This window comes from Neomonachus schauinslandi, chromosome 3 (assembly GCF_002201575.2).
Source record: "Neomonachus schauinslandi chromosome 3, ASM220157v2, whole genome shotgun sequence".
Classification (NCBI taxonomy): domain Eukaryota; kingdom Metazoa; phylum Chordata; class Mammalia; order Carnivora; family Phocidae; genus Neomonachus; species Neomonachus schauinslandi.
The window spans coordinates 139,185,432-139,213,338 of NC_058405.1; the positions used below are offsets into that span (position 1 = coordinate 139,185,432).

Here is a 27,907-nt window from a genome sequence, read left to right on the forward strand (position 1 = left end):
TGAATTTCTTTACCCTTATGTTTATTATTTCCCTCCTCATTTTCTTTGCTGTATTTGTTGGCCATTTGTAATCTCTTATTTCCTAAGCTTATTTCTCATGTTTTCAATCAAATATACTTGGAGCGGCACGTGGTTCCCTTACGTACCGCCTGTTGTGGTGCACGCATTTTCACACAGTACTTTCACGTCACCTGCTCTGAATATTTTGGGATTATTCTTCTAATTTTGTCTTTAACCCAAATACTATATCTTTAAATTTCTAGAATTGTGAGATTTAGCTCTCAACCTGCTGTTGATTTCTAGTTCTATTTCATCATAGTCAGAAAGAATGGTTTGCGTGATGCTGATTCAGGTCATGATCTCAGGGTCGTGAGATGGAGCCCCCATGGGCTCTGTGTTCAGCAGGGAGTCTGCTTGGGATCCTCTCTTTCCCTCTCCCTCTGCCTCTCCTCCAGCTCGCACTCTCTTTCTCAATCTCTTTCTCTCTCATATAAATAAATAAATAAATGAATAAATAAATTTTAAAAAGAAGAAAGGAGAAGTATGTCACGTGCACAAGAGGCGGGATTGTGCAGTGGTGGCTAAAGAGTGTGTAGGAACTTGAATTTCAGTTTTCTTATGAGGTATTTTCCAGAAAGAATTATCTTCACTGTGAAATAAGTGCAGTAAATATCAGTATTGTCCTGATAGTAGCAGATCACTATAAAATAGTATCGATAGGGGTTTTCCTTCAGATTTTATGACACTGTACAAAGGGTCAATACAATCCTTCGATGGGAAATTGCTTCACAAAAGTACCTACGTGGCTGTCGATTGAGATAGTAAGGTATATTACCTTGCCTCACCCAACTTGGCTGGTGTTGACCCTCTCTGGCGGGGCTTACCTCAGCTTGCCTTAGAGTGAAAGATTCATAATAACTATCCTTAAAAAGATGAAGGTCTGACATGAGGAAAGAGGAGATTTGTTCTCTGATTCATAGAGCATACGGGAATGATCGGTGAGAAGATATACAGACTTTTTACTCAACTATAAGAAAGGATTTACCATTTTAACAGCCCTTTCATTCAACTAAGCTGGAGGAAAGACTGAGTTCTCTTTCTATTCCATCTATAGAAAATATTACAAAACTCTGGTCATTCAATGGGTTGTTTCTGTGAGGGTTCACACTGAGTCTGGGAGATTTGATGGCATGTGGTAAAGCAGAACCCAAACATGAGATGGGAATTGCACCTGATAACCTGTAAGTTAATAATTAAGAGTGCTGGCTCAGAAATAAAACCTACTTGGCCCAAATACCAGCTCTGCCACTTTCAATCTATCATGTATTGTTTTAAGTAATCTTCACTCAGTGAAAGTTGGGGACTATATATGTTGTTATTCTCATTTTAATTGTGATGTTTAGTCATTTTTATTTAATGTAAGTATTGATATGATTGGATTTAGTTCTACAATTTAATTCTATGTTTTTTGTCCTCTGTTCTTCTTTGTCTTATTTTGGGTTAATTACACATTTGGCCAGATACCAAGCTGCATATGTGCAAGGTGAGACTCTACTAGGTCCAGCAGAGAACGGCTGCTGGGGGGGGGCGGGGGCAGTAGCTGAACAGAGATTCAAAGGTTCCCCAGTACTAAGAGATACAGGCATTTGGACCAGTCAGAATAGGGAGACCTCACAAAACACCAAGCATTTACTTGGCATCTTGGAGGAATGATACTTTAGAAGTAGGGCTACTCTAGGATTTAGAAAAGGGCTACCCATGTTAGCAAAGCTTTATAACAGCCTCAAAAGAATCAAGGTGATCCATTAATAAATTAACTGCCTTCTGGGGGTGGGGGGGGGAGCATTACTCTCAAAAGGAAGACAACAAAATCCAGACTCACTGCAGAATCATCCCCATGTCCAGTGAGAACTGTAAAATCTTGGCATGAGCAATTTCATCCAACCACCCATCCTTCACTGAGAGACCTGACCCAACTTTACCATGACTTGTAGCATCCCAAGGCCTTGTCCCTGGGACAGCCCAGCAGGCCTTGAGCCCCTGTCTGGGAAAACTCAAGGCTGCCAAAAGAATTTACTCTTTGTTCCCGTTAATACCTGACATAGGCTTCTGACCCTTTTCTTAGAACATTTACTTTAGGAAATGTACAATTGTCAATCCTTTCTCTGTCCCTTTGAGATGTATATAAACCTACTAAACCGCAGAGATGCCTTTTTCAAGGACCTGAGAGCCATTCCTTGGAAACGTCATCATCGAGAAGGATAGGACCCCTGCCTCCCAGGCTCTGTGCTAGGATAGGGGCATATATCAGCGGACACAGATGGCCTAAGCACATCCTTCAACCGCCTTCAGTGCTTTGCCTTTAGCACACTCCAGTGTTTAAAAGACCTTCTGCCTTCTGTTTCAGACGAGTAGAGCTCAGGTTACACAGGCATCTCCCCGCTACTGCAGTATTTCTAAATAAAATCTGTCTTACAGCCTTTAACTAGTGTTTGAGACCCTAGTCTAAAACTAGCTTTGTTTCTCTTTGACAGCAGCATACTGTAGATAAAAAAATTATGAGAGGTTAAAAAAAAAGGTAGGAAATTGTGACACCTTCTGAATATGTGTCACATACGCAAGACGGTGTTGATCACCAATGGCTGTTTCCCAGCACTGGAAGACTTCTGGAATCACCGTTTTCTGCTGGGCCTCACGGAATCTTATTCTGCACATGGATGCCTTGGTACTTGGGTCCCTGTGCATGATTCGGAGGCTTCTTTATACAGCTCCCTTCCCTCTGGGACCTCGTTCTCCAAATGCTCACCAACTCAGCATCTCTTAAGTACCCCAGACTCCACACTGCAGTCTGGAATGTGCCCTCAAGCAAAGGGCTAGAGCAACTGGGGCTCCCCTCCTGCATTTCCCCTCTCAAGTTAACAGTCTGTGCTGTTAAGCAGCCTTGTGTCTTCTGTGCAGTTTTATAGTTGCTTTACAGTGAGAAGGTTAGCCCAACATCTGTTATGCCATCAAGCTGGAGGCAGAAGTCAACTTCTCTTATAGTAGAGGTGAGAAAATGGAGGAATGGTAAGGTTAGGCAACTCATCCAAAATCACACAGCAGTTTACGTACTGGAGCTGGAATTCAAACCTGGGGCAGTCTAACGTCAGAGTTGCTCACAGACTTGCTGCATGAAAAATGGCCTTCTATCGACATGTAAGATGTTTGGTTCCATGTCAGGAAGCATGGTATGTCCTTAATAAAGTCTAGCTGTATTATTCTTTTTTTTTTTTTTTAAAGATTTATTTATTTATTTGAGAGAACGAGAATGAGAGAGAGTACATGAGAGGGGGGAGGGTCAGAGGGAGAAGCAGGCTCCTCGCTGAGCAGGGAGCCCGATGCGGGACTCGATCCCGGGACTCCAGGATCATGACCTGAGCCGAAGGCAGTTGCTTAACCAACTGAGCCACCCAGGCGCCCTAGCTGTATTATTCTTAAAAACCCTAAAGCTCAGTATGAATTGAGCAGAACAATTGGTCAATAGGACATTAGCACCACCACATGAATTGTATTGTATTCTTGATTACCATGAATCTTTATTACTGTCCTACAATTAGTAAATGAAAAGAGGACATTTGCTTAAGTCCTTTACTGCTTAAGTCCTGTTTATTTGCATGAACAAAATATTAAATCCTTACTCTGCTTTCTTTTGCTCTTAAAGTCTACCTTTATTCATTAGAAATATAAAGCAAAACAAAACAATCCAAGCAATCAGGCATGGATGGGGACTCCCGTCAATTTCCGAATTTCAAATCACTAAATACTGTGCAGCATCACCCCCGTCTGGCCATGAAGGAGATTGCAGCAGAGTGAAGGCCCAAGATCCCTAATAGAAATGCAAATATTTGTAATAAAACCCTGCTCTTAATCTACCATCTAATTCTTAATCTACCACCTAAATGAGCTCTAATTTTCCATTTTATAAAAAATTATGATGAGACCTCTTTAAGCCCATGCCTTTCCTCGGTTTTAGCCCATATACTTGAAAACAGTTTGCAGAAGACATGAACAGACATTTCTTCAAAGAAGACCTACATTCTCACGTTACATTGGGTGTGACTATCATAAATTAAGAATTTCCAGTGAGTTTAAATGTTCGCCAGAATTATTGTACTTCCAAAGTTGACTAGCAACGCCACCTCTACTCTCCCCTGAGAAAATGAACAAAGTCCTGAGTCTTAACAGTTACTATGCTCTTTTTTTGAAACCTTTTTGATGGAAATAACACCAGTTTAGAAATGAAAAACCTTTTATCTTACAGAATACAATTTGAATGAATGAAGGTTTCCTTTTGTATTTTAAAACATTTTTACAGTTGATTGTTCAAATATTGGCTTTTTGTAAAAATATTATCATGTTAAATTTAGATGTTTGTAGTGCAATATCAATTTTGCTGCTTGGGCAGTTTTAATTACTACCTTAAAAAAAAAAAAGAAGAAGACAGACAAATGGCCAACAGACCATTTGGAAATGATGCTCCATATTACTAATTATCAGGGAAATGCAAATCAAAACCACAATGAGATACCATCTCACACCGGTCAGAATGGCTAAAATTAACATGTCAGGAAACAACAAATGTTGAACTTCCAGCAAACCTCCTACACTGCCGTGGGAATGCAAACTGGTGCAGCCACTCTGGAAGACAGTTTGGAGCTTCCTCAAAAAGTTAAAAATAAAGCTACCCTGTGACCCAGGAATTACACTGCTGGGTATTTACAAAGGATACAAATGTAGTGATCCGAAGGGACACCTGCACCCCAATGTTTATATCAGCAATGTCCACAAAAGCCAAACTATGGAAAGAGCTGTCTGTTGACAGATGAATGGATAAAGAAGATATAGTGTATATATACAATGGGATATCACTCAGCTATCCAAAAAAAAAAAAAAAGAAAGAAAGAAATCTTACCATTTGCAACCACGTGGATGGAACTAGAGGGTATTATGCTAATCATAATAAGCCAATCAGAGAAAGACAATTACCATATGATTTGATTTCACTTATATGTGGAATTCAAGAAACAAAACAGAGGATCACCGGGGAAGGGAGGGAAAAATAAAATAAGATGAAATCGGAGAGGGAGACAAACCATAAGAGACCCTTAAACCACAGGAAACAAACTGAGGGTTGCTGGAAGGGAGGTGGGTGGGGGATGGGGTAACTGGGTGATGGGCATTAATGAGGGCATGTGAAGTAATGAGCACTGGGTGTTGTATGCAACTGATGAATCACTAAATTCTACCTCTGAAACTAATAATACACTATATGTTAATTAATTGAATTTAAATTTTAAAAAAGGAAATAGTTTGCTTCTGTCTTCTGCCTCTTTTTTTTCCTGAGATATATGTAAATTTCTTCCAAACTTCAGTTATATCTACCAGCACAAAATGCAATAGACACATTGCAGGTGTGCAATCGGTCTGATTAACCTAGGAAGCAGAACTAGATTGTTCAGGTCATTTTTCCACCCATTTTTGCCCCAGACCAAAAAAACAAAACAAAAGAAAACAAAAACAACCAGACAAACAAACAAGCATATATTCCTTTCTATTGACCCTGGCCTGTCTGATGTTCAGATTAACTGAGTAGCACCTGTCTAATCATTGCACATGTTCTCTGTAAATGACCCATTTGATAAACTAACCTTAAAACAATTACAAAGGGAAATGAAGAAATCAGGAAATGTTAAATTAAATATATTAAATCAAGGCTTGCTTTACTGTTCTCTTCCAATAAGCCCAAACTTTCTGTTCTTTTTTCCTTTGCTCTTTTTTTAAATTGGGGTATAATCAACATATAATATTATATTCGTTTCAATGTATAGCATAATAATGTGGTATTTGTATATGTTGCAAAATTATCACAATAAGTCTAGTTAATAATATCCATCATCACACAGTTACAATTTTTTTTCTTGTGATGAGAATTTTTTTTTTTTTTAAGATTTTATTTAGTTATTTGACAGAGAGACACAGCAAGAGAGGGAATACAAGCAGGAGGAGTGGGAGAGGGAGAAGCAGGCTTCCCACGGAGCAGGGAGCCCGATGTGGGACTTGATCCCAGGACCCCGGGATCACAACCTGAGCTGAAGGCAGATGCTTAACGACTATATCTCAGGAATTTAAATTCAAGCCCAGGCGCCCCTTGTGATGAGAATTTTTAAGATCTCCTCTTTTTAAGCAACTTTCAAATATAGAATACAGTATTCCTAACTATAGTCACCATGTTATACATTACATTCCCCTAACTTACTTATTTTATACTGGAAGCTTGTGACTTCTGATCCCCTTCATGCACTTCACCCACACCCACCCCCCACCTCTGACAACCACCAATCTGTTCTAGGTATCCATGAGTTCGACCAAACTTCCCTTTTTTGATATCAGCTTTATCTGGGGCAGAAAGCCATCATGATTGCCTATCTCTGAATAATTCTGAATAGGTTGTCAAGCGAATAAAATGTTCAGAATGGACCACGCCTTCAATAATTTCCACAAGTTTGCAATTTTTCAGGTAAAGCTATACTTTGTGTCCAAATAAATTCACTTTCTTCATCGATTAAGAGCTGCTTCTTTGTTCTAATACTTGGAGCTTTGGGGCTGGGAATCTATACTTTTTAGAACTCATAGTACAATATGGGCACTTTCATGATTTTTAACTGTTCTTTGACCCTTGAAGTACATTACTATTCTAGATGTAGGCTTACTCATGGTGGGCTTTGTCCTCAAGTTAGGATAATTTATATTTCATCTCCTACATATCCTTTAGATGTCAGGAGGAATGTTTTCCAAATGCAACTACGCCTTGCATATTGGAGCCCATATGCAGACCACCCACAGAGACTCACAAAAGGAAAAACTGCCTACAAATTCACAGCCAGGCCTTCCTCTAGAAATTTTAGTAAAAGGCGAAAGATATGTCTAAAGAGAAACTAAAGTATTTCAGAGTTGTAATTTTGTGTGATTTGTAAATTACAGAATTGATCTGATTTTTTTCTATTAATGTCTTTTCTCACTAAGTTATACTCTCTAGCTTTAGCCGGGCTCCTGAGGGCGCAGACTCTGAGAAGGAGACAGTGGGGCTGGGGCAGGAGGTTTAGTTAGCAAATGGTTTTGGGTGATAGGTCCCACGGATCACTGTCTGTGGAAAGAAAGGGAAGAAATGGAGATCGGACAGAGGAATTGGCTTGTAATATAGTCTCAACCAAATTCTCAGGTGACCCCATGAGAAAGCCCGAAGCTGAATGGCCCTTTAGAATTGTCCCAAATTAGAGCAGAAGGGTCAGATCTTTGTTGGCCCATCACTGGATTCAGCCTGCCAAAAGAAGGGGATGTGACCACCCTTGAATGAAATGACTCATTTCACCCTCTAAATGACTTGCCAGGGCTGACAGCCGGGGCCACGGATGTGTGACTTATATAGTCAGTTACACGGGATCCATGCTTACAAAGGCCTCACCTTTAGTTTAATACTCTGCTGCCTGTCTTAAAATTCTTCATTTAATTGCCAATTAATCATTCTTTCTTTTGTTATCTTTTTCCAAGACGTCATTTGAGCTTAGCAGTAACAGTCAATTCTATTGTCCTTACTGTTTCACTTCATATTTCTCAACTGTCTGATACATCGTGCCCACCCCTGGTATCCTATCCCAGTTCAGTACTGGTCAAGCTGTTAACAGTGCACCGTCATGTTGCGTGCAAGGGGACATCTGTGTCCCAACTACCACCAGTGGGGGAGGGTGGTTGTCTTATCTGGTAAGCCAAGTGGCAGAAGAACCAGCTCCCAAATCCAGTCCTAATATCTGCTTTCTTGTATCGCTTCTGGTACAAGTGTCGTAGGTTGGGTTCCGCTGGATTAACCCTTGAGATTGTCAAAACCTGCCTTTATCATTTAGAGCTCTCTTGCTCTCTGAAGCTTTCCCTGCGTTCTGAAAACAGGCCTGGAGACTTCATCTAATCTACAAGGGTAGCCGTATCCACTGGTGCTGGCAGAGGGACCACTGATGATAGATGGAAACATAAAAGGCAAAATTAAAATTTGCTCCTGAGGCTGATCTACCCTTTCAATCACTCATTGCTTTTCTTGAAACACTCTTGTAACTGAATCGAGTGCACTGGGAAGTTTTGTTTTTGTAATTTTACTAATGCTTTTTCAACTGCTAACTCCTATATGAGTGGTTATGTCAAAGAAATAGACAATGTTGCATTTGTTTGGAGAAAATACGGAAGGGACTCATCACATATACATATTTGTACGTTTTTCCTTAGACCATGGATGTTTTTTCAACTTTGACTTTCAGAAGTAGATATAGGTAGTAAGTAACAGAGCATCCACATCATGTCACTCCCAAGAATGCTTTAATAAAACGAGTGGAACCTTTACAACAACAGCTCTTTATTACATGGATTCAAATGCACAGCAGACCAATCATGTTCCCTGAAATTCAATAATCACATTCAATAAACGCCTGTTAGTGTGTTCCTCCCAACTCTAAGAGGCTTCCTTCGAATTCCCTGTACAAAGCCTTGCGCAAAGAAGAGGTTAAGCACCAGTAAGAACGACTGTTGCTAGCAGTTTTGTTTCTTCAACATCTTCATCTTCATAATCATCAACAACAAACATGCAGTTTCTTCCCTGTATGTACATGGCATTGTAACCTGGGTGCTACACTCTGCTTATGGTACAAAGTTTATAAATACAATATACCAATACAAAGTTGAAGCCATTAAAAAGAGCTTAATAACTACTAGGAGATCATTAAACCTGGAGTGTTGATGGAATCTATGAAGAGATTTAGAAACAACACACAAACTCAAACGTAGTAAACGTTTTACTTGGGAAGGGGCGAAGGGGCACTTCTTATGTGCTACCGAGGGCTTTCGGGATCGCTTCCGGCTCACTTTCTTTCCGCTATTATCTTTAGATACTGCAGAGCGTTGTGAGCTGCCTCACTCTGTGCATTACCGCAGGAGATCCCGGAGCCGTGACAGACTGTGATGGGACTGGTGGAGAGTTCAGCCAGACACTGATACTGGCCATTGGCGCTCAGTTCTTCTGTAATGACACGTTCAAACATGATAGTGAATGCCAAGTGTACAGAAAGCAGATCCTTCATGAAAACAAGTTTTTACTACAGTCTGCCTTCCTACAGTCTTCACTACAGTATAAATCTATGGTATACTACTCCACTTCCTCCTCTTTATCATTCTTCTCCAAACAAAAACCAAAACACAACTGCTCAGCGCTAGTGGTTCTCAAACACAGCTGTGCTTCCCAACCACCTGAGGGAACTTAAATGCAGGTGCCTTGGCCTCACTCCAGCTTGCTCAGTCAGAAACGCAGGGTTCGGGGTGGGAGTAGCCAGATTCTTACATTTTCTTTTTAAAGCTCCCAAGGCCATTCTAATGTGGCTAGTTGAGCAGCGTTCGCAAATTGAACCGTAGCCAACTTTTTTTAGAGGGAAAAAGACCATCGGCTAGGGCACGGGAGAGACGGTGTTTTTCACTATGGAGTCTAGGGTTACTGTCAGGAGACATGTGAACCAGGAAATACATGGCTCAGGGCAAGACCTATCTTTTGCCTTCATGTTCTTTCATTCTACATCTGTGCAGATAGTCTAGTTCCATGTTGTATATACGGTATCTAAGCTCAGGAAACAAATGTTCTTCTCATCAACTGGTGAATCACTGTCACTAAAGATGGTTAGATGACACAAGGGAAAGAAGTAGAAACAGGTGAGTTACAGTTTGTTAAAAGTGGCCACGATTCAATGTTATTCTGCTAGAGTCAATATTAGGAAACCTCAAGATACAGTGGAGGTGTTTTAATGTGTGAAGAGGCTTTCTAGTTCTATCATCGATTTTTTTTTTTCCTTTTAAATTGAGGTAAAATTCATATAACATAATCTTAACCATATTAAAGTGAACTATTCAGTAATATTTTGTACATTCACAATGTTGGGCAACTGCCATCTCTATCTAGTTACAAAACATTCTCATCATTTCATTTTCCCAAGAAGAAACACCATACACATCAAGAAGTTGCTCCCCATCTCCCCTACCCCAAAGCCCCTCTGGCAACCACCAATCTATGGAGTAAATTATTCTGGATATTTCATTTAAATGGTATATAATATGACTCTTTTGTGTCTTGCTTTTCACTTAGTATGTTTTTTTTTTTTTTTTTTAAAGATTTTATTTATTCGAGAGAGAGGGAGAGAGACAGCGAGTGAGGGAACACAAGCAGGGGGAGTCAGAGAGGGAGAAGCAGGCTTCCCGCCGAGCAGAGAGCCCGATGTGGGGCTCGATCCCAGGACCCTGGGATCACGACCCGAGCCAAAGGCAGCCGATTAACGCCTGAGCCACCCAGGCGCCCCTTCACTTAGTATGTTTCTGAGGTTAATCCATGTTGTAGCATGTATCAGAACTTCATTTCTTTTCTTGGCTGAATATTTAATTGCACATATATACCACAAATGACTTAACCATTCATCCGCTGATGGACATTTGGGCTGTTTCCATCTTTTAGCTATTGTGAATAGTACTACTGTGAACATGTGGGTATTTGTTTGAATTTTTAAGTTTATTATTATTTAACAATTGAAGTTTACAATTGTTTTGGGGATATACCTGGTGGTAGAGTTGCTAGGTCATACGGTAACTCATTTGAGGAGCTGCAAAACTCCTGTTTTCCACAGCGGCTGAACCATTTTATAGTCCACCAGCAGTGTGGGAGGGCTACAACTTCTCTACATCTTTGCCAACATTTGTTATCTTCTATTTTCTTCTTCACAGTAATCCCAGTGGGTATGAATTGGTACTTCACTGTGGTTTTGATTTGCATTTCCCTGATGACTAAGAATATGTGAGCATCTGTGAGCTTGTCGGCCACTTGTATATCTTTTTGTTTTGGAGGATGTCTAGGTTCTTTTGAAGGTAACTGCATAGAAGTTAGCCAAATTAGCTAATTGTGGTTTTTAGACTGCTGTTCTATATTTAGAAGAACGACTTAGTTCTTAAAATTGGTAAGATGCATTTCAAGGGCATCATTAATTCATAATCTCAAAAGCCACCTCAAGTTTCCTTCTTTTCCCGGATTCAACCATCCATAGTCCTGTTCATGACATGGCTTATTCATCTGTGTCTTAAACACCTAAAAAAGTGTGGGTACTTAATAAATATTTACTGAATGAATGGTCTTCCATCAGCCACCTCTTCTGACCATGTGTCTGTCCTAAATTCCTGGTTCGGCATCATTCTCAGTATATTAAAACATTGTATTCAACCCATCATTCAATCCTAAAGTAGCAGAGAAAAATCAGAAATTCTTTAAACACCTACACACCAGAGCTGGCAGCTCCTTCAAGCTGGGTCCCCACAGCCCACTGAGGATGGAACAAAGGATATCAAATTCTTCACAAATTACACTGATGTTAAATCAAGACACCAAACACTTGTGCGCACGCACACACACCACACACACACACGCATGCACGCACGTCAGCTTTAAAAAGCAAATTAAAATCCAAAGTGACTTGCTTTCTATTCTATCCACATTTGTCTACCTAAATGACTAAGGGCTAGAGGAAATATAGACGAGGAGAGCTGGGATGGAATAAAGCTATAAAGTACTTGTCCCCACTGATCTCCTTCAATTGGCAAACAGTGACAAAGTGGAGAGAAGGGGTCTGGCCCCCACAAACTTAGTGCTTGTTCTAGAAACGTGGCTGCCTTTTTATTTGTCAAGCTCTCCATCAGGGCTAGTTTAACAGACACTGTATCTGCAGGGACTCTTCCCCTGATTGGACTCTACCGCTAATCAGCTACATCATCTCAGGCAAGTTTCTGAAACTCTCTGTGCCTTCTTTTTCTTTCCTTACATGTAAGGATAATAGACCTAACTTCACAGGATTAGTTTGAGAATTCAGGGAGCTGAACTATGTAATATCCTTAAAACAGGGCCTGGTCTATAGTCAAAACAATAAATATTAGCTACTGTTTTTTATTATAACTATACAGATGTTAGCTATTATTATTATAAGAATGGGACATATCAGTGATAAACAGAACTGCTCTAATTTTATATATATAAATATATACGTGTGTGAGAGGTGTATACATACACACCATTTCAGTATCCCTGGTCAGTGAAATAAACTGTAATACAGGCTTTGTTTCTGAAATACATTTTAAAAATAGGTTTTGAGATAAGCCAAAGAAAAAAAATCATACCTATATCCAAATATGTTATATTAAAACCTTGTTCCTTGGCGATTTCACTAAGCAGCTGGATGTAATCTGTATTTGGAATACTGAGGAGGCTCCTTTTCAGTAAGTTGATCTTTTCACCAGGAGAATTCCTCAAGGAATGCCAAGTACATCCTAAAGAATGTCCTACTACATTTGTCTGAAAAACAGAGATGAAGATTAAGACTCGTAACTCAGACTGAGTTCTAATGCTATAATTAAAAGTATTAGGCGCTCACATTTAATACTCTATAAAGCATGTTTAAATATACTGGAAGTATTTAAAAATACTTTTGTATGGGACAAAGGTCTCTCAAATTTTCTGATGGCCACATTAAGATGTATAAGATATTTTTAAAAAGATGTAGAAGATATTTAAGAGCAGTATAAACAAACCTGCAAATAACTGAATCTGCCTAATGGAGCAATTTACAAATTAAAATATAAAATGATTTTATCTTTATGATTTCTTGTATTAAATACCAACCAATCACTCTGACAGCTGTGAAGCAGAAGACAAAGAAACTGTAGAAAAGGTGCAATGTACAAGTTAGGTTTGAGAAGAACAAGTTGTTCAAATGAATGGCAGGAGGTCATAAAGTTCTTACCAGACTCTTCCCAGAACCCAACAGAACGTTCTCCTTTGCCTCTTTTCTTTATTCTTCCCTATATCCTTCCCTTTCCACCTCTGTTCTTAGAATGCTTTACATTTCCATGTTAGTTTATTTTTCTCAAATTGCCTCATATATTATGTCAAAAAGCCCCACAAAAATAAAAAACAAAAAACAAACAACTGCCCTCTGAAGTAGGGCAACGTATCCATAGTCTTATTAATGAGACTGATGGAGGTTAAGGGATTTTCAAAAAAAAGATCACAAGGATGGCCAGTATATAGAATTAATAATCTATAAAGTTTGCTAAATAGAATTTTGTATTCCTTGGTTGGAACTTTAAAAAATTTTGTTTTTTTAAAAAATTATAATTCAGGGGGTGCCTGGGTGGATTAGTCGTTAAGCGTCTGCCTTCGGCTCAGGTCATGATCCCAGGGTCCTGGAATCGAGCCCCACATCGGGCTCCCTGCTCCACGGGAAGCCTGCTTCTCCCTCTCCGACTCCCCCTGCTTGTGTTCCCTCTCTCGCCGTCTCTCTGTCAAATAAATAAATAAATAAAATCTTTAAAAAATTATAATTCATTGACAGTTTCAATAAGAAATATATAATGAAGAATAGTCTCTTTTCCTTATCACTCCTTCCCAGAAGACATGTTTCACTTCCAAAAGGTACTTACTGTTAAAACTATTTCTTCAATAACCTTCTATAATTCTAAATTCAAGCACACACACACATAATCTTTTTATTTTACTTTTTACTTCTATCGTCCTCCCTCCCTCCCTCCTTCTCTCTTTGTAGCTCCACACCCCATGTGGGGCTTGAACTCAGGACCCTGAGATCAAGAGTCATATATGCTCTACTGACGGAGCCAGCCAGGCGCCCCCATAATCTTCTTTTTAAACAAAAATGATAGCTTACTCTTCCGTATCTTATTTTCCTCATATCAACGCACATATAGGCATTATATTTGTCTTACCAGTTTTCAATTATGGCTTTTGGGTTATTTCTGATTTCTTGGTTTTACTAACAATGTTACAATAAAACTCTTTTGCACTTGGATGACTTTATCTGTAGAATAATTTCTAGAAGTAGAACTGAGTCAAAGAGCACGTATGCTTTTGAGAAAATACTTCCGGACTCATTTCTAAACCAATTTATACTACCATCAACGGCCTAGGCGGGTGCTTGTTTTCTGATACCCTTGCCAACACCTGGGACTATCAAACTTAGTAGGTTTCATCAGTCTAAAAGGTGAAAATAGTATCTCTTTAATTTCCATGAGTGGAGCTGATCATTTTTTTTAAAACATTTTTATCTCTTTTTTATTGATGTGTGAGAGCTTTTTATGTGGTACTGAAAATAGTCCAATTACAGACCTGTGTTAAAAATAATTTCTTGTTTTAATTCTTAGTTTTATTTACAGATTTTTTTTGCTGTGTAATAGGTTTTATGGAGTCAAATTTATCACTTTTATTACGTCTTCTAGGTTTTAGGTTTTAAAAAGGTTTCCCCTATGCTAAGAATTTTAAAAAGGAAAGCTCTGCCGTGTTTTTTCATACTTGGTTTCAATTCTTATGTTCAAATTTTTGATCAATCTGAAATTTATTTTAAGGAGTAAGGGAGCAACCTAAATATGTCACACACACACAGATGTGTACATCCTCCCCTCCACCCCCCACCATAAATGTGGCTTTGTTTCTACATTATTTATTGAATAATCCATCCTTTTGCCCACTGATCTGAAGTCTCACTATTGTCATATACTCTGCTCCTATGTGGATTATTGTCTATACCTGGATTCTCTATTCTATCCTCCGTCTATCCCTGTAACCAATACATGTTTCAGTACTATAGATTTAGAGTAGGTTTTATTCTCTGGTAGGTATAATCCCACCTCCTGCACTCTTCCTTTTCAGTTTTCTTGGCTATTCTTGAGAGTTTATTTTTCCAGATAAACTTGGTAAAGCTGTATTGAGATCCAAGATGAATTCTGGTAGATTTTGAGTGAGACTACATTATCTTTTTATATATTTTACAATATTGAGTCTTCCTATTGAAAATAAGTAGTTTTACATTAATTCAATTTTTGTTAAATCCCTCAACAGAGTTTTGAAATTTTTTCCATGTGGGTCTGCACATTTTAAGTTTATTCTCCAGCACATTAGCCTCTTTTCTATTATTGAAAATGAGATCTTTTTCATTCCACCTCTTAATATTTGTAAACAGAAAAACTATTGGTTTTTTTCCTAGTATACTTTTTTAGGACAGATTTCTCTTTTGCTATAAAATTATCAATGTTACCGAGCTTCATAAATTTTGTTAATATAACACCACAAAAAGTCAAAGAGTACAGAATTATAAAACCAACAATCCTGAGCCTCATTCCAACCCTACATTCAGTCCCCTTTCCAGAAGCAATTTTTAACTTTCTTCTCTAATTATTCTAGTGGTTACCTTCATAATCCTAAATATGAAAAAGCTATTGGTTTTATATATTAATTTTATGATCAGTTACCTTGATGAATTCTTATTCTAGCAGTTTTCCTTTTACAGGGCTTTACAGGGACACAGTCATATTATTTGTAGTTAATGATCATTTTTATCTCTTTTAATTCTTGATTTAAATTCAATTTATTTAACACATAGTGTATTATTAGTTTCTGCCTTCTAAGGGTAGAATTTAGTGATTCATCCATTGTCTATAACACCCAGTGCTCATTACATCAAGTGCCCTCCTTAATGCCCATCACCCAGTTACCCCATCCCTTCACCTACCTCCCCTCCAGCAACCCTGTTTCCTAGAATTAAGCATTTCTTATGGTTTGCCTATTTTCTTTTTTTTTTTTTAAGATTTTATTTGTCAGAGGGAGAGAGCATGCGGGCACGCCCATGAGCAAGGGGAATGGCAGGAGAGGGAGAAGGAGGCTCCCGGCTGAGCAAGGAGCCAGATGCGGAACTCGATCCCAGGACCCTGGGATCATGCATGACCTGAGCTGAAGGCAGACGCGTAACTGACTGAGCCACCCAGGAGTCCCCCTCTCTATTTTCATCTGATTTTACTTTTCCTTCCCTTCCCCTATGTTCATCTCTTCTGTTTCTCAGAACAACAGGGATATTTTAAAAGTGTTTGTCAATGATTGCCAAATATCTTTTTGGCATCCATTGACTGTTTTTCTCCTTTGACCCATTAAGGTGATTAATTATAGTAACAGATTTACAGAACCTATCCTTGCATTCCTGAAATGCAACAGATATATCCTTGCATCCCTGAAATAAGCCCAACTTGTCTATGGTGTATTATTCTTTTACTGTTGTACTAGATATTTTATTAAGGTGTTTCACTATAAGGGAGATTAATCCATAATTTTTTCCCTTGTGATTTGCTATTGTCAGGTTTTGGTGTTAGTGTTATGTTGGTTTTGCAAAATAAATTTAGAAGCCTGCCCTATGTATATATGTATTGCCTGGAAGAATTTAAATAGCATTGGAAATTACTTCTTCCTTGACGATTTAATAGAATTCACCTATGAAACCAGTTATAAACCTATTTGTGCTTTGTGATTTTGGTGTCATCTCTGATCCAATTTTAAAAGAAGTGAATGCAACGTTTTATGTTTTTCTATTAAAAAGGTAAAACCAAAATTATGTTACTTTATTTGTGTATAGTCTTTGATTTTTTTTTTCCCTACAGAATGAGCCCTTATTTTATTATCATCAATTAGGACACGCTATAGTCCTCACTTCTCATTAACCACCTAATAAATCCTCAGATAATGTACCATGAGATGTACCTATATATGAACATCATAATCTCAAATAATGTCATGTATAGCTCAATCTCTTATGCTCTGTATTTGTTTGCCCAGCTGCCTACCTAGTATCTTTACTTAACATATTCTACAAACACTTCAGATTCAATATATCCTACTCACTGTAGATATTAACTCATTATCTTCTCCCCGTCAAGTCCCACTCATCTTGTGTTCCCCATATTACTGAATGGTACCACCATCTACTCAGTTCCCAATCTAAAAATGTTTACTTTCTCCTTTTTCCTTACTCCCCACATCCAAATCAATTACCATGCCCTATTCACCCCAGCTTTCAAAATAATTTTTAAACTGACCATGTCGACGGCCACCATCATTTCTCATCCATTTTCTGTAACAACAGTCTACAGGTCTCTGAGTCTAAGACTCCTTCATTCCCCATAGGGCAGCCAGTCACTCCCTTCTAAGCCTCTCCTTCCCAGATTAAAATTCTTTAGTGATTTTGCTCCACCCTCAGGATAAAGTTCAATCTCTCTGACTATAGTCGTCCCTTCCAGATTTAATCCCTCTTTGCCTTTCTGGCCTCACTGTCCAAGACACCCTCCTCCAACCCTATGCTCTGGCCATGCCAAACTATTTAGGGTTCCCAGATGACATATAATATTTTACTCTTGGTCTTTGTAGGTGCTCTTTTTTCTCTCTGGAATTCTTTTCCTCTGTTCTCATCCTGCAGGTCTTGGCTTAGATATTGCCTCCTCCAAGAAGTCTTCCTGAAATCCCCAGTCTTCGTTGGATCCTTCTGTGTTGCCGAGCCCTCTCTGAGAGGACCAGTCTGTCGGGTTCTTTTCTCTTTCGGGAGCCTACAAACTCCCCAGTGGCAGAGACTGTCTTATACATGCTATGCACAGAACCTGGCGCAAGGTCTGGCACACAGTGTGAGCTCACGAAATGTCTGCTGAGTGGGTACAGGAACGACTGCACTGTCAATGTGAACGCAAAAATGGCACTCCTGGCTTATCCTCTTTAGGTCCCATCATGTGGTTCTGCATTTGAACGTGTCTCCCAAGCCCTCTTACCTGGTCACCCTTGTGACAGCTAAAATTGGGGTCATGTACATCTGAACAGTGAAGAGATTTTTAAAAATTAAAACTCTCAAGTGTCTATATGACAAGGACTCTAGGGAAGCTTCCTAGAGCAAGAGATGCTTAATCACATTGTCATCATAGGTGTCTTGGTCATTACTCACTAAAGAAATGTGGTTCTCTGGAGAAATATTACTGAATTTGGCAAGAAATTTCTCAGCAGCGTTTCTCTTGGCTTGTTTTTTTGATGCCCCCTTTCCTAAATAAAAAAGAAAGAAATGGTAGGTTTAGAAAATAAATTAGTGTCCATAGAGAATAATCACATGTATAAAGTATGATTTTTTGATCAGAGAACAATTTCATGATTTTTATATACTATTCTTTTGCTGATCTGCCATCTTTGCTTATTGTGCTTCATACAACTATTAATTCTTTTTTTTTTTTAAAGATTTATTTATTTTAGAGAGCGGGAAAGAGAAAGCACATGAGTGCAGTGGGGAGGGGCAGAGGGAGAGTCCCAAGCAGACTCTGCTGAGCTCAGAGACTGATGCAGGGCTCGATCTGACAGCCCTGAGATCACGACCCAAGCCAAAACCAAGAGTTGGGTGCTTAACCAACTGCACACCTAGGTACCCCGATACAAATATTAATTCTTACATTTATGGAGGCCTTTCTTTTCTTTGACTTTTGTCTTTAATAGTTATACTTTCTGTTTTTAACAGGTATATTTCCCTATGCCTAGCTTTAATGAATCATTTTTGGTTTAATTCTGACCAAGTATTCAAATTTATCAAGGTACATTTGAATTACAGCTTTTATCTCTTGATGTCTACTTCTTGCTTACAATCTTCTATAAACTGACAACTATGTGGAATTTTTCTTTAACACAAATAAGAAGGGCACAGGAGATACTGCAGTTAAAAGACACCATAAGTATCATCTACTTCCATGCTTTTCGTTTTACAGATTTAAAAACTGAGGCCTAGAGAGATTAAGTAATTTGCTTACCCTCGCAAATTAAGGTGCATCAAGAATGGACATGAGGTGGGGCGCCTGGCTGCCTTGGTCGGTTAAGCTTCTGCTTGCATCGGCTCAGGTCACGATCTCAGGGTCCTGGGATTGAGCCCCACACTGGGCTCCTTGATCAATGGGGAGCCTGCTTCTCCCTCTCCCTCTGGCCGACCCCACCTCCCCGTGCGTGCTCGGTCTCTCTCAAATAAATAAATAAAATCTTTAAAAAAAGAATGGAAGCTGGGGTTCCTACTTCCAGTCCAGTGCTTTCTGCATTGGCCCGCACTGCCTCTCAGGGCGAACGGTCGCTTATTACTTGAAACAGGTATCTAACCATTTTAAGTGCCATTTTAAGAATGATAGAAACATGATAGAGAAATTACAATAGGGACCCTCACTTAGTACTCTATTAAGGGACTTTTTCCCCATCGTTTCTGGCCCTTACAACATGGAAGTTGCTATCATTCAAAGGGAAAATTTCTACTTTATTTTTATCTCATGCTATTTTTTTGCTTCCTAGTCTCTTATATCTTGTTTTCAAATGTGATCTTCCTCTAGTCCTCCAATCTTCTAGAACAGCTGTTGAAACTTCCAAGAGATTTACTGCTTTTTTATAAAATGATTTTTTTTTAAAGATCTTATTTATTTGACAGAGAGAGACACAGCGAGAGAGGGAACACAAGCAGGGGGAATGGGAGAGGGAGAAGCAGGCCTCCTGCAGAGCAAGGAGTCCGATGCGGGGCTCGATCCCAGGACCCTGGGATCATGACCTGAGCCGAAGGCAGACGCTTAAGGACTGAGCCACCCAGGCGTCCCTCTAAAATGATTTTTAAGTCACTAACACATCAATGCAGGCTATGTAAAGTCAATTATTTACTTCTTTCCGTTAACAGGCTTTTCCATGATTTTTAAAAATATCGAATTAAGAAGCATAAGTATTCTTAAGCCAAATACTTATACTTAAATTCAACTGCAGAAAGAGACAGTAGAATAGGAGTATATCAATTTTTCTCCCCAGAAATATTTGAAAGGAAATCACAACAGAACTTTCTATGGTCATTCATCATCTGAAAATATTTCAAATGTCTTCAGTTGTATGAGAGTAAAAAGAAATAACTACCAGTTTCCATAAATGACTCTAGCCTACAAATTGTGGTATATTCTCTCTTATGTGCAGGTCCTCCCTCTTGGGAAAGGGTATATTCAGGAAGTCTCCAGCCATGATGAATAGCCAACTCCTAGAAAATCGAGATGAGGCTTTAGTAGTAATTTTTACTATGCAATGGCTCAATCACATAAATGACATCCTTTCATGATTTTGATCCCACTTCCATTTATATGTTTGAAAAGAATAATGATCTTCTGCAATGGAAAAATGGGGGAAGGCCTTATATTCCCCATAAATATTCCTGCATTTTATATCTTGCAAGCCCACAATACCAAAACTGAAGCAGCTTACTGCTAGGATAGGAATGGTGTTCTTCCATTAAGCCATAGTGAGCAAATATCAAAGAGCTCAAAGAGAAAGAGGAGCTACTATGGCCCTCTTGGGGAACATCTATGGGTCTCAACGGTCATCAGTTCCAAAAGCCTCTGCCTTAATTGCAGACTTCCTGCCCACAGCTGGCTAACTACTGCACTGGAACAAGAGCACATGAGCGAAGGCGGCTAACAGACTTGGACAAAGCTGAGGAAAGATCACGGGAAGAAAACTCAAGAAAAAGACAGCAAGAAAGGGACCAAAGGACGGGCTGGAGAACGGGGAGGGGAGCTGTCCAACAGAGCACATGGATAATCCACAAGAAGGATATTCTGCATGCAGAAATTCAAAGCTGATTTTTTTTTTTTTTGTAGAATAAGCAAATAGACTACTTCCCCTTTCTTGAGGTAGGTTACCCGATTTGGGTTCTTTATAAAATCTTCTGTGTCAACAGAAGTAGAAAGAGGTTTGTCACAAGAGTGGCAAGACATATTCTTAAAGTATAAAACACTCTACCCATGTGCACTGGGGTCCTGTTGATCTCAAATGAGAATTCCACAAACCAAAGGCAGATACTGTATATGGAAGAAAATCCAAAACGTAAATAAACAGGAAAATAATTTCAAGTTAGTGCTGTAATAGCTAATGATCATAACTGGGAAAACAAAATATTATACCATCTTATCTTTAAAATATTTATTCCTTGTTTCAGCCCTTATCATATTATCAATTTATGACATCTTTCTTCAATAGACATAATGTTATGTAAGGAAAAACCGTGTGACTTACCTGTAATGAACCAATAGGGTTAAGCTGGTTCTTTGGTTGCTTAGAAGGGTCAGGCATTAAGGGGTCAGGAACTGCAAAGCTAAACATTTTTTTTAAATGTTATAAAACAAAATAATTTTCCCCAAACTATTAAATAAATGACAAGCATTTCTTATTTAATCCTCTATGCCTCTGCTGTTCTCCACAGAATAGCCTTCTACCCCACCTCTTCTATGAGAATGTGACCTATCCCCTGTCCAAGGTCTAGCTCATATGCCACTTTCTCTAAGAAACCTATCCTGTTACGCTAATGGAACATAACTTCTCCCTCCTTTGAACCATTATTAACATTTAGGTTGACCCTTTCTTAAGCAAATTATTTTACCGTAAGTTATATACTCTTACAAATACATGTAATTTGTCCATCCCTCATCACACCGCTCCTGCATTCAGATGTAAAATCCTTTTGATGACAGAGCCTATGTATTACTTACCTCCATAAGCCTTACAGGACTGTGCATATAATAGGTGCTCAATAAAAATGTATTTAAATAAAGCATACTACTGTTACAACCACACAAAAAGGGAAGCCTAATAATTAGGAAATTTAGCCCGGTAATGGGAATGATACAGATTATAAAGTTGTTTTTTCACTCTAACTATGGAAGACAAATCTGTCTGATCTACCATCTGCTCTAAACTAGAATAATCCTCCTAAGATTTACATGCAATGTGGCGTCTATGATTAGGGAAAAAGAGAACAATGTCTCCTAACTAGTTTGAAATTACTCATTAGTTAGGTGATGAGTGTCTAGCACTGAGTAAAGCTACGTTCAAGGTTACTACCACCTAGGCGACTGAAGAGTCATTTCTTCCATGACCAAAAAGGTTCAGTTATTGCCACTTCCTCAGGTTGCTTTTCCACCTGCCAGAATGTGAAGCTTTACGGAGGCTGATGAGATAGGAATATTCACTTACAATGCTGCACGCCGAAGCTACCCAAATAATTGTGATGGAGAAATGAGAAAGCCTCTGTATTAAATCAGGCCACTTTAGACCTGATTACAGCTTAGTAATTCCCATCTTATCTGTCAAGAAGCACAAATATATAGTAAAGTCTGTTAGCCTTTTTTGCTGACAAAGTGAAGTGCCCATGTGCAGAAAGGACACTCCGTATGCTCATTTCTACAAATACACTCAACCCTTTGGGTTGACCTTTGGGCTGCACAGAAATAGCCTGGTCATCACCAGCGAGGGGAGAATCCAATACCTGCCATGCCCTTTGGCATGTCTACAAAGCCAGCATAAATCAGCTATAATGTAGGATCCCAGGGAATCAAGCACCATTTTGTGAGATTCAAAGCTTGTCAGTGCTTCATTCTAAACTACTCGAATGGTTTGGAAGGGCTTAGAAAGGGGAGGAGCACTGCATGAGAACCTAAGTACGTGCTAGACCAGAAGTTTTGAAGCTGGAGAAAAACCTCTCCTAAATGCCCCCGGGCCTCTGCTGTCCACTCTGAGCAGGTACACCAGACTGTACTTGAGGACTAACTGAGTGCAGGGAAGAGGAGAACTTAAAGGCTCAGCATGCTCCAGTGTGTCCATTAGAAACCAAAGGACATCACTCTAGGATACATGAGATGCTCCAGGACCAATACTCTCCAAAAGCACCTAAAGTGACAACCAATTTATTTTGGAAAAATCCCATCAAGACTTAACATCCCACTTAACATCTTGTATTTGGTATACATTCTATAATAAAGGAAATCTCGTCTCCTTCCAAATTAGAATCTTCCGAAGAGTATTTTCCACTGATCTTTTTCCACTTCATAACTTATTTTATGTAGTGTAGAAATTATTACACTCTTAACACAGGAAGATATTTGCCAGAAAAACTGGGGTTTTCTACTGTTGCATCCCACTGAGGGGGGAAAAAAAGCCTAGTTCCTGAGAGCTTTCATTTAACAGTTAATTGCTGGAATGAATTTCTTAAGGATAAAGCTGTCTTTAATGGATGACAGGTTTTCACAAGGAAATAAAATTTTAGAGCTAGGTAGTAACAACTGTTCACTTTGTTGCTTTTGTGAGCATGTTCAAACTTTCAATCTTACCTCAGCCATGATATTTTTGAGCTGCAGAATACAAAGAAATTTAGCTCACCAAATACTTGCATTGGCTTTCAAAATGTTTATGGCAGCCTCTGCAGCTCTATGTTTCGCCAGCTTCTTACTTGTACCTTCACCTGAATTAAGGTAAAAAAAGAAATGTCTTATGTGTTGTGAAAATGTGAGGCTTGCGTAGACATTTGCATAATACAAAGTCACTACAGTTTATATATATATATACACACACATAAAGTTAATAAAAATATATACTATATACTGTAACAAAATATTCCCATGAAATACATAAATTAAAAACCCATAATTTTAAGTTTTATGTATCTAATTCTATGTATACCTATTATTAAAAATCCTTGTGTATATTTATTACATAAAATGGTAATAAAGTAGACCATGTCATACTTTCTGAAAAAAAAAATGCAACTTAGTATTTCACTCTTCCTTATTCCTAGAGAGAGAGGAAATGAATGCTATAGCAAGAAGTCTCCTCTAAGGGAGCCACTTATATCAACACTGTTTGACAGCAAAATGTGCACAATTTTATTCCAATAGTCCATCCTATACTGCATTAATCCCCTCTGTTTGGCTAAGCAGTCCTGGCTACATGTTGGGTACAGTGGGAGAAGGTTTATATAGGGAGCGTGAGAGATGATGTTATGTGTCTTCCATACAATCTATATCCCTTACCTAAGTAGCTAACAGGGTGGCAGGGGACAGGCCTGACTCATCACTGAAACTGCAGCCTAATTTCAGTAAGCCATCACACCTGTTAAATGGTAAATTCAATCTTTTGCTTTCTGAGTTCAAGCTAGGTGCTGAGAACCTTTCAAAAGTGGTACCAGAGTGCTGATATCCACTTCTCTGGTGTGGAGGAAAGGAACAGGATAATGGAATAAATTTCAACTGTAACCCTCAAATGTCAGGACATACAAACCATACACCTTTATCCACTAACCTAGGGATTTAGGGACACTGGGGAGTATGAAACAGAATCCCTGCCCTTAAAGAGTACACAGCCTAGTGCAGGATTTTGTCTGTAAAGAGGCATCTGAAATACAGTCGCATGTGTTAGAACCAGCCTAAGCGCAGGCTGGAGGGGAAGCACACGAAAGGGGCAGCTCCCCTCCTCTTGGTAAGGATTCAGAAAGGTTTCAGGAAGGAAGAGATAACTGAATGAAGACATAAAAGACTAGTAAAAGCTAGTAAGATGAAGAGAGCTGGGGGTTAAGAAGAGCATTCTAGGCAAAGAAAAGAGCCCTTGCCAGGGCTCAGAGGCAACACCCAGCACGCTGCTCTCAAGAGCCCCAAGGAGCTGGGGAGGTAGGAGCTTAAGGAAACGATAAAAGGCTACAGGATTGGGAGGGTAGGGAGAGAGGTCTAAGAACAGTCTTCTAAATTTGTGCTTCTCAAACTTTAATGTGCACAGGAATTGCCTGGGAATTTTGTTAAAATGCATATTCTAGTCCTGCAGGTCTGGCATGGGGCCTGATATTCCAGAGGGTTTGCATCAAGTGCCCAGGTGATAGTAATGCTGCTGCTGATCACGTTTCGAGAAGCATGGCCGTTAAGTCAGATCAAGAAATCTGTATTCAACCAGAGGGTGATGGGCAAACCACCGAACGGATTTGAAGAGCAAGAAGCACACGAACAGATCTGAATGCCAGGGTCATCCGGGGAATGGACAGCCCGAGACTAGAGGCTGAGAAAGCAGCAGCGAGATGACAGCTGCGGTCCAAGTGCGAGACATCGGTGGCCCAGACAACAGCAGTGGGGAGACAAGGGAAGCAGGCAGATGCCAGAGCTGCTTAAGAAGTAAGACTTGGTGGAAGAGTGGGCAAGAGGCAGAGGGAGAAGGAGGAGTCAGGAAAATGAAACCCAACTTTCTAGTGTGAGCCAATAGGTGATGGTGGTGCCTTTAGTGAGCTAGGGAATGCAGAGGGAACAGACTTGAGGGAAGAGAGATGGAGTCAGTCTGGGACAATGAGAGACTGAGGTGCCTTTGGGTCATCCAAGTGAAGATGCCCAGTAAGCACAGGTTGATAGACCGTTCCATAACCGGACCTGGGCTGAATGAAGACAGAGATTTCAGAATATTTGGCCTTTAGATAGCACTTGAAGCTGTGGAGGCACATAAACTTGCACAGGAAGACGGGGCAGTGTGAGGAGAGCAGGGGCCCAAGCAGAATGGTTAGTGGCCATAGGTTGTTAATCCCTGGCCCAAGACATATTGAAGGGAAAAGGACTATTTCTTTTCTTAAATTTTCACTGAAAATTTAAAAATAGACCTGCTAAAGGAGTAATGCAAAGATCCCGTGGTTCACTGTGAGGAGACTTCCAGCTAGCACCTACAATCCACCTGCCTCATCTAGATAAAAAAGTCTCAACATTTTCTTAAAGTCGTTTCAAAGAAAATAGTGGACTCCAGATTTTCAGGGACCTAAACGATTGATGCCTTTAGATTACCAGATGGTGCAACTCCAACCTTCCCGTTGAATTGTTTTCTTGGCATTCTTCCGATTTAAATTTAGTATTATTTTTTGTTTGCAATTAAATAGATACATAAGAAACAAAATGCCTACATTTACAAATGGCAACTTTAGTTATCATTTGTTCAAGTTCACAGACCATAAGGGGAGTCTGAACTCTGAAACTTCATTGCTATGTGACTTTGGGCATGTTAACTGATAATTTCTCTGAACCTGTTTCCTCACATATAAAAAAGGAGATGACATCTTACTAAAACTGGTACAGTGTCAGGAACTAGACGGTGCTATGAAATACGGTATTTGTGCCGCCTTCCTCATTTTGCTTGGATACAGAATCAAGTGTGGTACAATGGGCCCAAAGTGCCAGGTGAGTCCATACAAAGAGGGGAGAGGCTCAGAAAATTCTGGGCTCATGGCTCCTGGCATCGTCCATACTCTATGACACTATAAAACTTGTCAGCACCTACTGATCCAGCTATGGTCGCTCCAAGAACCTTTCCTGCTTCTCCCTAATTCTTAAAAGAACCCTAGGAGGATCCTAGGGGATGTTTCTGAGCTTCTCTTGGTATCTGGAGAAGAGAAAATTAGGGAGAGAATCAGATGAAGTTGGAAAGTCCCCATGACCTGAGATGAGAGGTCTCTAGTTTCAAGAGCCTGCTCCTTACAGCTGTCCCTGGTAAAAAGGTCACTTTTCCGAACTGAAAAGCAATACCAAGGCTCGCCGGCCAACCCACATGATCATGGGGTTAACTGTGCATACAGACCTGTGCAGGTTATGTCACCAACGGTTACTCTGAAGGTGAAAGTGGGTACGTGTATTTGCACATCCGATCTTTCACATTCATAAACCGGGATGTTCTTGGTCTTCATGCCGTATTCGTGTAATACCTGAATTGGTGTTTTCCCTGGCTTAGCTGTAATCATCTTCCCCAAACTGCAAAAACCAGAAAAAGGTGTGCTTTGCATGCCAAAGCGGGGAGGGAAGCAGAAGCATACAGAGGCTAGTTTTGACTGCCACCAACACTGATGCGGGAGGCGCCGAATCTCCCCTGCGGCCAGCGCCAGAGATGGCGAAGCGCCCCAGTCTCCCGGCCCCGCTGCGGCGGGCAACCGGCAGGGTGAAAGAGGGCTTTCGGGAGATAACTTCAAAGCGGGTAGGAGTCATTCCCTGTGGTTTCTCAGGACCAAGCCCACATTAACCCCTCTCCCGGGTAGCGGCGGCGCGCCACCTCCGCCCACCCCGCGCGCAGCCCGAGGCCGCAAGAGGGGCGGGGCCAGGCCGCAGACCCCAGCCCGCGCGCGACCGAGAGGGCGGAGCCGAGTGCCCCCGGGTCCGCCCGCAGCCGCGGGGGCGAGAGCAACGAGAAGGGGTTTTACCCAGAATGCCGCTGGAAAGCGGGCTCCTCAGCCCCGCCTCTCGTGCCCACCGCTCCCGGCCCTCCCGGGCTCGGCCCCGACTATTCGGGCGCTGACCTGAAGGTCCCGCTGTCCTCGCGCTCCAGCGGCGGGGCTGCGGCGCGATGCCTGCTCTGGGACATAGCGGGAAGGGACGGCTTGGCGGCAGGCGGAAGAGTGGTGTGGAGCGATGTCCTCGCTCCCCGGGTCGGCCGGTCCCCAAGAGGAGCGCTCCAGCGCCGCCGCCGCCTCCTCAACTCCCCCTTTCCTCCCGGCTTGCGTCCCTCTTGCGAAGGGGACGGGCGGAGGCGGAGTCTCGGTGCAGCAGTGCCGGCCACGCCCCCTCGCTGCCCGGGCTGCGGGCCATACTCCAAGCCGGGCCCCGCCTACCGGCTCTCCTGTCTCCTGGGCGCCCGGCCCCGCCCCTGCTTTCCAGACTCCGCCCCTTTCCCAGTCCCGGCTCCTCTGGCTCCCGCCGTTTCCCAGCCTTAGCCCGGCGGATTCCCAGCGCTTACCCACCCACCACGGCCTTGGCGTGGCCGCAAGTTCTGTGTCCTTAAAAGGAGGCGGTTTCCGGCCCGGAGAGGCGGCTTGTTGGGAGGCAAACCTCACAGTGTGTGAGGCCTGAGGCTCAGCTTCTTTTTCGGTGGTGGAGCTGAGGGAGGTTAGGGATCGGGGCTGCGTCACTTTAAAAGATTTCAGGATTCTAAATGCAAAATTGCTACGGAACGTCCCTGGACCTGGCCCCGAAGCTTGGGACTCGCTGTATATCCGCCTTGGGGGGCTGCAGTGGGCTCTCCCGGTCTGCGCCCTGCTTTGAGGAGCTCGCAGGGATGTCCGGGGACACCCCCCCCCCACCTCTGCCGCCGGGTGGTTTCCATTGTCTCTAGGCT

At 40.9% G+C, this 27,907-nt stretch overlaps 1 protein-coding gene across 1 annotated transcript; it reads right to left on the minus strand.

Moving 5' to 3' along the window:
* Positions 1–8,804: 8,804 nt before the first annotated feature.
* On the minus strand, positions 8,805–27,157 carry PRKRA (protein activator of interferon induced protein kinase EIF2AK2). The gene is made up of 8 exons (XM_021703050.1): positions 27,093–27,157; positions 26,384–26,553; positions 23,171–23,252; positions 21,032–21,110; positions 19,883–20,000; positions 17,916–18,010; positions 12,274–12,448; positions 8,805–9,097 (listed from the first exon to the last, which is right to left on the minus strand). Exons 1-8 carry the CDS (start codon positions 27,155–27,157, stop codon positions 8,940–8,942), a joined length of 942 nt encoding a protein of 313 aa, XP_021558725.1. The 3' UTR covers positions 8,805–8,939.
* Between the last annotated feature and the right edge of the window lie 750 nt (positions 27,158–27,907).